This window comes from Cricetulus griseus, chromosome 3 (genome assembly GCF_003668045.3).
Source record: "Cricetulus griseus strain 17A/GY chromosome 3, alternate assembly CriGri-PICRH-1.0, whole genome shotgun sequence".
NCBI classification, from domain to species: domain Eukaryota; kingdom Metazoa; phylum Chordata; class Mammalia; order Rodentia; family Cricetidae; genus Cricetulus; species Cricetulus griseus.
In genome coordinates this window covers 8,589,353-8,601,852 of record NC_048596.1, presented here as the reverse complement: position 1 = coordinate 8,601,852, position 12,500 = coordinate 8,589,353, and the positions used below count along the sequence as shown (strand labels likewise).

General features: G+C 48.4%; 1 protein-coding gene across 8 annotated transcripts in view; it reads right to left on the bottom strand.

Moving 5' to 3' along the window:
• Positions 1 to 3,002: 3,002 nt before the first annotated feature.
• Xpnpep1 (X-prolyl aminopeptidase 1) overlaps positions 3,003 to 12,500 on the bottom strand; it is a 50,114-nt gene continuing 40,616 nt past the window's right edge. For 7 of the 8 annotated variants that reach the window (XM_027407041.2, XM_027407038.2, XM_027407042.2 and 4 more), the window contains 7 exons: positions 12,273 to 12,344; positions 10,976 to 11,036; positions 9,632 to 9,701; positions 8,653 to 8,826; positions 7,947 to 8,023; positions 7,092 to 7,190; positions 3,003 to 3,537 (listed from right to left, as the gene is read on the bottom strand). In XM_027407041.2, the coding sequence (XP_027262842.1) occupies positions 3,409 to 3,537; positions 7,092 to 7,190; positions 7,947 to 8,023; positions 8,653 to 8,826; positions 9,632 to 9,701; positions 10,976 to 11,036; positions 12,273 to 12,344 (682 nt within the window). In that variant the 3' untranslated portion in view covers positions 3,003 to 3,408. Of the gene's footprint in view, positions 3,538 to 5,432; positions 5,511 to 7,091; positions 7,191 to 7,946; positions 8,024 to 8,652; positions 8,827 to 9,631; positions 9,702 to 10,975; positions 11,037 to 12,272; positions 12,345 to 12,500 lie in introns of those variants that run through there. The other variant, XM_027407039.2, reaches the window with a different exon arrangement.

The following is a 12,500-nucleotide window of genomic DNA, read 5'->3' as shown; positions in this document are numbered from 1 at the left end:
GTAATGTCGAATCAACGCTGTTTTCCCACTCAACATCTATTACTTATTTAAATTGATTCTTTTGTTCTGCAGTTTTCTCTCGAATCTTCCCTCGAGCTCTGGCACATTAGAGCTGTATCCGGTCCTGTCTTTATGGAACTGTCTCACCGAGTTTAGGTTTCAGAGGCTTAATGCTAAGACAGTACAGCCCAGGCAGAAGCTCCAGGCACCTGGCACCTGTCAGCATGGCTGGAGCCAATTAAGTCAAACTGCTCTGAGGCTGCCTTGGGAAGCAAGACAGGCTGAACAGCTTGATGAAGGACTGGGGGAGCGGCCGTCACACTTGAGTTATGGTCTGTTTAAACTTGAAATCAACGGTGATTCACAGCTCCCATTTCTATGGATAAGGGAGCTTTCAGGGGACCGGGAGGTGACAGACAGAGTCCTAAGGGGATGCCTCCTGCCTTCCAGAGGGATGACTGATGAGAAACATGCCTAATCTGTTCTATCCTTTGGGGAGAGATTTTTCCTCTAAGTCTCACTTTATGGTATATATTAGAAATACGACCGACTATGGGGGAAAGACAGTCAAGAATTCATCTTCAGGGGATCAAAACATACCCTGCTATTCATTGGCAAGCACTGTTTCTATACTTTTTCTGACCCTGTTACAAAGTAACCTGAGGAACAGATCTTGCTCCATGTGGCAGGTTGGAACCGGGAACTCTACAAGAAAGCAGAGTGTGCTGGCAAGTACATTCGTATTTGTTCATCTGTCAAAGCCACTGAAATGGAAGGTACGGTTTAGGCACGAGACAGCACCCACTGTGGGACAGTGACAAAGGAGGGAACACTGTGATTCTGTCTTTTCAACTACACACCTACACAGGCAGGACCTGTCTGATGTGACCATTTGGAAACTGTAAAGCCAACTGAAGGCTTAGAACTTGCAGAGGGCTTGACAGCAAACCGAGGTCCATTTTGACCAAGTTCAGCCTTTAGCCCTGTAGCAGTTACCTGCCCCTACCTGTCTTGTACATAAACGTCTCTCTCCATTGGCAGACAGTTGTGCATAGATGTTCCTAGAGCAAAGTGCAGAGCTTGGAGGAGCCTCAGTGAGCAAAACAGAGCCTGGTTTAGAAGACATGCTCTCATGGATAATTGCGCCTCTGAAGAAAGTGCAGAGGTGGACAGCTATGCCACATCTCCCTGAAGAGCTGAAAGACCTCCTCCTTCAAAGGAACTTCTGTGAGAGTTAAAGAGCCAGTTATTTCTTTTCTTTCCTTTGTTTTCCTTTTTCCCTTCCCTAAAAACTAGAACCCTGGGAGTGGGGTGGAATCTGAGAACTTAAAGGGAACAGCACAAGGTAACTATGACCAAATGAAATTTTCAAACAACAGGAATGCATTCGCTTCAAAAGCAGAACATTTGAAAACAACAGCAATAGGGGGAAAATATGACAGCAGATTTATATGCCCAGGAAAAAGCTCAGGTTCCTTCAGAACAGACTCAAGAGTAAGTTCATATCCCAAGCTTGTCCTTGGCCTGCTGCAAAGGTAAACAGTAATCAGCAATAACAAAAGAAAAGATGCCCCCAAAAAAGAGTCTGAATTCAGCATCCAACGAAAAGGTCACAGGCCATACAAGGAGAACAGAAAGTCTGATACTTTCGAAGGAAAATAACTACACCAACTAACAAGACACCTGGGGACAGACCTACAAGATGCCTTTAAACCAAGTGCCTTAAAATGCTGGGAGAGCTAAAGGGAAGGGTGTAGCCAAGACCATGCCAGAAAAAAATGCAAACAGCAACACAGAGAAGAAAAACAGACAAACAAAAACAAAAATCTGGAGCTGAAAATTCTAACAATCAAATGAGCTTGACTGGTAGGATTCAAAGCAGAAAGGGAAATAACAGAACAACCGGAATCACAAAGTCTGAGGAACAGAGAGTCCTACAGGACACCATCCAACAGACCAACACACACACTGCCCATCCCAGAAAACAGAGAAGAGAGAATATTTGAGAAGTGGTGTCTAGAAAATCCCCGGAACTTGACAAAAGACATTAATATAAATCTAAGATTATTATAATCCAAGTTAATGAAGTCCAGTAAGATTAACTCAGAGACACTTGCTATGATACACTGTTATTAACTTTGCAAAGCTAATCTTTCCAAAGACACCTGGAATCAGTGGAAAACTGACTTATCAGCTACAAGGAACCTTTGGTTACATTAGCTGTACGTTTCTCATGAGAAACTTTTGAAGCCAGAAGGCAGCAGGCCAACATATCCTAAGTGCTAAAAGAAGAATCGTGAAACTACCACCAAGCAAAGCTATTCTTGAAAAGGAAGGCAAGAAATATGTAAGGGATGCTGAAGATAAAATGAGAGACAAGACAGCACTGGATGCCACGTGAAAAACTGAAGAACCCAGTGAAGTACGTGGCAAATGTAAAAGTCACTGTCACTGTAGACAAAAGCGTTTGGCTTCATTCCTTTTCTGTATTACTTAGAAGGATCTGTTTTCAGTGGTCAGTCTGCTGCACCTATGAACTCACAGACACTATGTCAACGTGCATAGAGCCTGCACGGGTTCAAGCCCCATGAAGTTCCAGCACAGATTGAGAGAAGTGTGCATGGGCTCCCTCCTCTCCCCAGGAACTTACCTGCAACTGGTATCTGCTGAGAAAGGGAAATCAGCTTTCTCCAGTGGAGTCTCACTGGGTAGAGTAACCACACCTCAGGGCAGGTCACTGGATGGCATTCTGCAGACTTCCCACGCCCTGAGTCACTGACCAATACAAAGTGAACGCAATGGTGTTCTACAGACTTTAGGTGTCTTTTTTACTTTATTTGGGCATCTTTTTGATTTACTAGTCTTTTGTTTCTTTGATTTCCATTTCTATGGAGGTTTTTTTTGGGGGGGGAGGAGGTGTTTCTTGACAGGCAGCCATGGTAATCAGCTTGCCTGACTTCCTGGGAAACAGCACCTTGGGGAGAGAAACAGTGAAAACAACACAGTTTTGATGTTTTTATTCACTGATGGGAAGAGGGTCTCATGAACATCAAGGTGACCATGACTGATGTACTAGCACCTGGAACGAGACCATCATGGAGCACTCGGTGTTCACCATCAGCCATCACTGGCCAGAGGCCTCGGGATGCCTCCCCCTTGTCAAGTCTTCAGCTTTGTGGGGCCTCCTCCTTCTGGTGTAGCAGTTTTATTCTTGGCTCATTCTCAACAATTAAAAATTCATAAAAGACTGTTTGCAAGAAAATATCAAAGTGGGTAAGAAGAGTTTCGGTTCTTCTTAGAGTCTAAAAGTAAAAAGGGAGTCGGGAAGAAGAGGTAAGGAGAAAGAAGTCGGGGTCTGCCGTGTTTCTTCCCCCTCACAGCAGCCTACAGAACAGCTGCAGGGCAGGGTCAATGCTGCTTGGAGATAGGCTCTGTCTCTCTGAGGAGCCACTCGAGAGCTTCCTGGCGGCCTTGTATCTGCAGTTCCTTCCCAATCACATCCCTGCAGGTCTGGTGGTAACTGTTGAGCCAGTCACACTGCAGAGGAAGGAGGACACCACACTGTTACTGAAAAGCCACACAGGCCAACAGTGAGAGGCCTAGGTGTCACCGTCACAGCTGGGAGGAAAGACGCGTGAAACCTTGTCCTTTTGCTCCTAGACTCCCTGAGTCTGCTTCCCTGGGAACAGACAGGCTGCACCGCTGGTGGAATGATCCCTGAAGAGTGTGGTTGCCAACCTGAGCTAGCAATGACTGTGAGGGAACCAAAAATAACCTGGTGGCAAGCCAAGGTACTGGGCTTCCCTGAGTGCAGGGCGGGTTGTAACCAGGGCTTCCCCTTGTCAGGACACCGGGAGGCCACATCCACAGATGCCTACGAGGAATGGGATTAGATCATTTACCAGGCCGTGTGGACTTAACCCTGCACCACTCCAGGGTACTGACAGACCTGCACAAACCTTGAGGGCTGTAAAGACGACTGCTGAGACCCGACAATCCTCAGCTTCCTGTCCTATACCCACTAAAGCTGAAGAAATGAGAGCATCAGCTAAGCCCAGGTGGCTCAGCTCTGCAGTTGTCTAGAGGATACAAAGCCTTTGGCGGTCGAGGACCATGGTTCTTCAGAGGAGGGCTGGGAACGAGCTTGACTCTAGGGCCCTTGTGGAATATGCCACCATCACCAAAGATTTAAAAAAAAAAAAAAAAGGATTAAAGAGTAGACGCTGACAGAACTGGGTGCCTGGGAACTGCTAACCCCAGACGTGTTATCAAAAGGTCTGTGACAGGCACAAAGGGTGAAATCTCCCCCTTTCAGGAATCAGGGGAAAAGGAAAAAAAAGTGAAGGAAGTGAGGTCAAAGTCCATAGGATGGACTTGAACATACACCTAACTGGGCCAAGGCTGAAGAGACTGACTGTAGCAACTGAGAGACAAGCTACTCAGGGAGGCTGTGTCACTACAAAGGAGCTAGCTTCCAGGGATGGTCTGCACCAGGTACCAAAGCCTCCCGAGAGCCCACGACGGGCATAGAAACCAAAGGCAACAGACAGGGCACTGATGTCAACAGGCTCTGACGCAGCCAGGGCCCTAACGCCCACTGACAGAAGCAAACTAGCCCTGCTGCGAGCTGGGGAAGTGGTAGTGAGGGTGTCAAAACTAGTGAAGGGCTGTGTGTCTGTGTCTGCAGCAAAGCCCAACAGACCTAAGGCTGCCAGCAGTGGAAACAGCTCGGTACGTAGTGAAGGGGTGGCCTGTTGTAACCTTGGGGACAAAAGGGACACTCCCAGAGCCCTTTTAGTTAAGAGTTGAAGAGACACAAGAAGTTGCAAACTGGCTCATTAGGGCCTGGGCAATACCGCACTGCCCTGATGTCACATCAGACTACGGTCCTCTGCTGCCATCTGGTGAGAAAAGCTAGACCTACTCCAAAGAACCCCTAGAGGGCAGTCAGGAGCAGGCTGATACTGAAGCACAATGAGCAGGTATTTTAAAAGCACAAAGGACAAACCTTGTTTTGAGCTATTACCATTCATTCCTTGAGAAAAATGGTGTCCTAGGCTGTGAGGCGATACATAAGAAAGGGGCCCTTCGCTAAACCAAACAGTGAGACCTGGTACGTCAAACACTGTTTGCTGCTGTCTAGGGAAACTTGCTTATGACCCAAAGGGAGAGTAGTCGCCCACAATGATCCTTTAGTGATTTGGCCAGGCAAGGTGTATAGACACTCACTGAACATGGCATATCCCAGTGGTCTGCGTCCAGTGTCACTAAGTGGGTTGTGAGTCAGTAAAAATCTTTCAGGAAAAAACAGCCTTGCTTAACTTTTCCTCATGCACTACTTCCCTGAGTAAATGGAGCATGCCCTGGGACAAATACCTCCCAATTCACACATGGTCAGGACAACGGTGCAACCTACTTACCTGGTCATAAACTACAGCCGTGGGCTTTCAAGGGTCCCTTGATAAGGCCCTGGAAGTATAGCCAGTGGATGCTACAAGAGGCACGGGTCCCTAGGGGACACAGAACTTCTAAGCAGGGGGCTCTCACGCCACTGTGTGCCCGTGCTCCCCTGCTCCCCCAGCGTCATTCTGGTGGGGTGGAGAGGGGCTCCTGAGCTGCAGACAGGAGTCTGCCCACTGAAGAGACATGGGACACTAGATGGCGGTAAGGCCGAGCGTCCTGTTCTAAATCTATGTACAATATGAATAAACAAGGATGGCCAGGCCCCTTTAGTGTTCTATGAACACAAATGCTGGCTGCACCACAGGCACCATGATCAGAGAGGTGTGCCCAAGCACACAGGAAGTAGGTGAGCTTCCCCAGTGACCCACATGTTAAATGAAAGGCACAGAGGCTTCTAGGTGGGTGAACCCCACTCTACAGCCTCCCTGGACATCGAGTACCCTGGACACCCAAGATGACCCCAGTGACGATCGCCCTGCATTTAAGAGTGCACCAACGCCCTGGGGAGGGGCCAGAGGTCATTCCTACAGTGTCTTTTCCGGCCTATGTCCCCACGAGTCACCAGCTTTTCGCTGGGACTTCTACCTTGCCGTGGAGCTTGTGTCCTGGTTTCCCACTTCCTAGATGAAAACCTGCTCTGTCTCTGACCAGCGAATTGTTCCTGCCCTTTCCAGGTCCTACTTTCTTCCCTGACCTTAATCCCCTGCCTGATCGCTCAGTCATTACTCCAGGTACCTTGGCCTGCCACCTTCTCTGGCATACGGCTGGGGACTTGCTGGAGCACTTGGAGGGTTTGGATGTGTCTAGCGCTGGGAGCTTGGAAAGTGAACCCTGCTGTGCCACACAAGGTGACCACAGCCGTAGACCGGGATGGCCTCACTCATCTGTGAGAAACTGAGCACATGACAGACTGTGCTTCTTGCCTCCTTAATGCTTCCTGCAACACAAGACAACAATCTGGCATTTGCAATGGCCCAGGGGCCTCACACCCATCTGGTTTTTTGTAGGAAAGACAAATGGACCCATCCATGTTTGCTAAAGAGGACTGCTACATTTTGATTCTGACTGCTTGTCCCCAGTAGGTGGCATTACTCAGAACCTTTAGGAGGTGGGGTCTGTTAGTTGGCAGGAGTAGGCCACTAACAGCAGGTCTTCAAAGGTCACAGATTGGTCCCTGGTTTTAGTCTTTCTCACCGCTTCCTGGTCCACTGTGACATGAAAAGCCTCTGCTACACATTCCAGTCATCACAAACTCTGCCTTAGCTCCTCACACTCATGAGCTGTTCCTCCATGTCCTCCCCGTAGGATGGCCTGAAATCTCCTGAAACTGGGCCAGAGCAAACCTTTCCCAAAAGCTGCTTCTGTCAGCTCTGGAGGACACAAAAGTAGCTGCTACGCTGCCTCAGTGCATGTAAGCAGGAAGAGCTGTTTCCCTTGAAAAGCTATGGCCCGCTGTGCCTACCATGAGCCCTAGGGCTCCACAGCCTGTGGAACAGGACTACCTCTGCTAAAAGCCCAGCACATACCAGCTACTAGTCCACGGGACTTCAGTCAAAGTTGACCTCTAAATGGAACCATGGGAATGGAGGGGGACAGTTTCCTCCACATTTTCACCCAGACCTCCTTACCTCTTTATCTGTAAGAGAATCCACATCTATCATTTTGGTCTGGATGGGAACCAAAGTTAGAGGTTCAAAGGTCAGGCTTCCTCGGTTATTGAAATTATACTGCAGGATGAGGAGGAAAGGGCAGGTTACATTCCCTTTACACAGTGAACGGCTGGGACTCCTCCACCAAGCCCAGCACCCCTCAGAGAAATGACAGGTAGTCACCAGGGCGCCACAAGAAATGCTAGTGCAGCTGCACCACTTCCCACACACCACCTTGGCCACACCCCTGAGTTATCAGAAACCAGCCAACAGGGGTGCTGAGAGCTCCCACTGGGCAGGGGAGCGATAATGTCTGTTGTGATGGAGAAGGTGGGGACAGGACGTGAGGGTGTCTGGACTTGGGGAGCCTACGGTTTGGGGTCTTGAGAGTCTACTGGGGTGTAAACCATCCAAGTCAATTAGCTGTGTGGCCTATCTTGTCCTATTTACTGAGCTTTTTGTTTCAACTCTGTGTGAGTAAGAAAACAGCTCTCTACCATGTGGGTCCCAGGGATCAAACTCAAGTCGCCAGACTTGGTGGCAGGTGCCTCTACCCTCCCAGCCCAAATCTCACAGTCATCCATTCACTACAACTTTTTAATTGTTTTTGACAGTGCTTTGGATGGAACTTGGCACCTTGCTTGTGCCTCACCAAGACTCTACCACTGAGCTACAGCCTCTCTCCCTTTCCAGTTTTACAAAGGAGAGAAGCTTCTGACGTGAGGGAAGCTCCATTTTGGTGCCACTATGGCACATTTTTGGTTCCAAAGACAAAGATACTCATCTCCCCACAGTAAAAGTAGGAACTCTGTGAAGAGACGGACAAACACTCACCTTGGTCTTCACAGGAACCACCAGAACAACGTTCTCGATGCGGATCCCGAAGGCCCCGTCCTCATAATACCCTGGTTCTGGAGCAAACAGTACAGTGAGAGGCAGCCCACAGCGGAGACGCCTTCAGCCAGCATGCCAAAGGAGAAGGGGGATACCCCATCCACACTGAAGACGAGGGGAGAGGGGCCCACCCCATTCACACAGAAGGAGTAGGGGGGAGGAGCCCACCGCATCCATCCATCCATCCATCCATCCATCCATCCATCCATCTTCTCCCACTTAGCCCCATCCTACGGGCATTTAAGGTACAAGAAGATGGGTTCTCAGATCCTGAAACATGACCACAAGGCAGGGTACAATACTAGGCATCTGGTACATGGCGCACACTGTGTGTCCATAGGACAGTCAGCAGCACTGAGGTCTCTTTACCAACACTGGGCAATATAAGGTAGCAAATGCAGCGTGTCCAGGAAGACCCTGAAGACACACAAAATGTCTCCACCTATAAGAGACCGCATGTTTTTAAATTCTTATCCAGACCTCAGTCTTTCTAAAATGAACCCAAATCACTCTGATAATTGAAAAACAAACTGCTGTCAATCAAAGATGACAGGAGGGGGAAGCTATTACCAATTTCCTTTAGAATAACTGAAAAATACGAAACCACGAAGAACTGCCATATGCCCTGCACATGAGGAACACCTACCATCAGTGACAATCATGCCAGCTTCCAAGGGCTCGTCAGAGAACGTCTTATAACTGATGCCGCAAGGACCCTCGTGAACATTCAGAAAAGATCCAACACCATGTCCCGTCCCATGCAGGTAATCCAGGCCAGAATCCCACAGAGCTGACCGGGCAAAGGAGTCTAAGAGGTGACCTGAAAGACACAGGGCCACTTGACATCCGCATGCGCACTAAAGAGATTAGAGGCATTATGTTTGACTTCAAGAAAGTGAAACAGAAACCAAAAGTTACTGAAGAGTTCAGATTTAAGCTCAGCACAAGGAAAAAGTTTCTAACAAAAGAAAACACTGAGAAGCCAGGCAGAGCTCCGTCTAAAGCCAGGGGATCATTTGCAGCAGCAGGCTGGGGGATGGGCACCTTCCTGCAGATTAAGGCTGCACTGGGTGACACAGACATTCCTTCCTGGGAGCTTAAGGTTCCAGAACTACAAGCTTGAGAGTCTACAGACTACAAGCAGGCTGGTGGCCATGAATGAGGACAAGGCCAAGTCGAAGGGAGGTAAGTGTGTGCCCACCTGCCAGGGTCAAAGCCTGGGTCCTGCCCCTTGCAGTCCAATACCAATCCACCAGTACTCAAGGACATCTCAACTGAGGATCCCAGTAACATAAATCCAACAAGGGTCATCAAAGGAGGCACCGGCCCCAAGCTGAAGGCAGACAGGAGGCTACCCACAGCCTTGAGGCCTCTGTGCCCGGTTTCTCCCCAGTGCCAACCACTTCTCTTATTGGTCAGAGCTGACACCGGGAACCACCCTAAGCCTGGGTCTTGCGGAATGGGGGCTGAGGGGGGCACTGACGCCATGGAGTATCCTGCACATCCTAGCTGGGCCAGAACTGGGCTAAGACTGACAGAACAAAATAAAGGATGTATCGTTTTCCATCCAAACTTAGACATGTTTGATCCCTGATCCTGCCATGGTACAGGAACGAACCACCTACCTTTGGTTCCAGTCGGGAAAATGGCTGCACTCACAGCTATGTGGCCTTTGAGGACATATGTGAAGCATTCCTGCTCAAAACAAACAAAAAAAAAAATCCAGAAGTCGGATGTAGGAGACAGGCATTTTAACCCTACACATTCTTCTAGCACCTCAGAGAACCTTTCCTGTTACAGTGTCTAACAGTATTACAGAGAACATTAGGGTGAGCTCAAAAACAAAAACAAAAAACAAAAACAAAAAAAAAACAAACAAACAAAAAAACACCTAACAGCCCAGCCACAGACCAATTTGCCAGAAAAATCTTGAAATTAGACTTAAAGCAGCAGGAGAAAGATGACCACCCGGCCTTCCCCTGAAGCAGCATCCTAACATGCTGTCAGGAAGATGAGAGACAAGGTGACGTTTACAACGCATCCTACAAAACCTTCATGACACAGGCACTTGATCACCATGCCAGCCACCACTCAAGGTGGCAGCACCCGGCCTGGCAGCCAGACCGCTGGTCTCCTCACCACCATCCTATCCTCAGGGTCAGCCCTGACAAGAAAAGCACTGCCTGGAAGGCCAAGAGCTTGCCAGAGGGCCAAGGAAGAACTGACACCCGAGCCTCCTCCATGTGATCACAGAAAGTGAATCCTGCACACAAGGCCCAAAGTCTTCTAGGGAAGGATGGCTGCAGGCGGCAAGGCCAAGGCACCGAGACCAAGCAAGCTCTCCAGCACACCTTGTACCCAACCCCTTTCCCTCAGACACACACAGCAATCCTAGACTCAGCCTGAGCAGACTATCAAGGCTTCCAGAGCCTCGTGTGCAGCCAGGAGGTGGCCACAGTTTGTTCAAGGCTACAGAATCAGTAACAGCAGAGATCTAAGCAGAGGTCCAGGTCCCTGGCAGGATCTCTCCACCTCACAGCTCTATGCTATCTTTCTAACTACTCAGAGCAGAAGCTAAACAGCGTCCATCATTCCCCAAAGTCCCTTGAGAGGGAGGCGGTAAACAGGAATGCTGCCCTTGAAAACTAAGAGGGTAGCTTTCAGACTCCAGCTCAGACACTGCTGATGAAGCATGCGTTTTACTACCCCTCCCCGTCAAAGAGAAGGCAAAGCTATTTGAAGTTGAACTTGAGCTGCTTTGACCTTGACAGCGTGCTTTTAAATTTCCTCCAAATGTCTTGGCCCCCAATAATTAATTACACAGATCTCATAAAGCTGATAAGCCTGACTCCACAAAAATGAGCGTTTTACTGCCCACTTACGATTTTTATTTATTTATGCAATCCTTTTGATAAAAGCAGTGTCTTTTTAGAGGGAGAGGGCCTGGGATTGTGCGTCACACACATTACCTTCTCATAAGCCGTAGGGGTCCCGAAGTGCATAGTCCGGGTCACGTCTGTGGTTCCATCCCTTTCAAGGTAGAAAAAAAGTTTTTCCAGTCTAAGTAACCTTTGCTCACCACTGAAACAGATGGGTGTGTGGAGAAACTATGCAGCACTGGTGGGGACAGCACTGGAAACACCCACTTTGGAAAAGGCTAAGCAGGTACTATTTGAGCCATCAGCCAGACTCCTAGACAGACCCCAAGAGAACTGGCAAGGTTCTGTATAAAAACTCATACATGAATTGATGATGGCAATGGCTGTACAACTTTACATGTACATAAAAAAGTGAGGGAATTACATCTCAATAAAATTGTTATAAAAAATAAGGCAAGGTGTGAATGCAAAATTGGCTTGATAGAGTAAGAATGGACTGGGCCCTGACATACACTAGTCCTGGTCCATACAGTGAAGGACTCCATGAGACAGCCATCACTGGTTATGACTAAGAGGGCAGAGACCTTGTAGCAAGTACTTGTAGCAAAAAAGCCAAAATCCATTTCCTGCTACTGAGAGCAAAGGGATTATTGAACTGGGGAACCCTAAAACCACCCAGAGGCATCTCTTAACATACATTAGTTCACATTAATCACACCAAAAATGTAATTTCCAGAATCTTCCCATAAAATTCAAAAGAGATAGGAATTTATGCTATGACCAAGTGATCCCCACGTATCCCAAAGGCACTGGCCGAGGTCATTTAATAATTGGCTTCCAGCTGCAGTGGGGAAGGGGAACTTTCTGTACACACAGAGCACAGTATCTGCTCTGGCTCCCCTCAGGGTTCAGCTTTCTTCTGAGAGAAAAATGCTGAAGGGGAGGGCTTTGAAAGTTCAGGAATGGAGAGGCAGATCCCCATTTCACATTTCACATTTCAGATCCGCACACTCAAAATCAACCCTTCCTTCCTCCCTCAGGCCCCAGGGTGGCAGCCACAAGCAGGAGCTGGCAGACTGCTTTCTGGGATGGAGCAGAGAACTTCACACAGGTTCCCAAGGCTCACTTTCCTTCAGCTATTTATTTCATAATTTACCAATTTGTAGCCAAGGACTACACTGCTCCTTCATCCTTCACAGAGACAGTCACAACTGGGCTTTTTCAATGAGAGGTCAAAAAAGAAAACAGGACAGACAGCATCCACCAGAGGCCGGCAAGGGATGGATGAGCAGCTGGGTGCGCTCAGCCAGAGCACGACTTGTCCACCTCCTCGAACTCTGGCCTTGAATTCAGTCTCAAGTTCCTCCAGCAGCCCTGGTTTACTTACTTGTACTGAGCACCGGAGTCAATGAGGTACACTTCATCCAGGGACAGGGTCCTATTCGTCTCAGGGACCGGCCTAACAAAGGCGATCAAAAAATTAGTTATTCCAAAGATGTAATCACTTAGTAAATGAACACTGCAAGATACTCTTTTGTAGTGTGTGTGTGTGTGTGTGTGTGTGTGTGTGTGTCTGTGTGTGTGTGTGTGTGTGTCTGTGTGTGTGTGTGTCTGT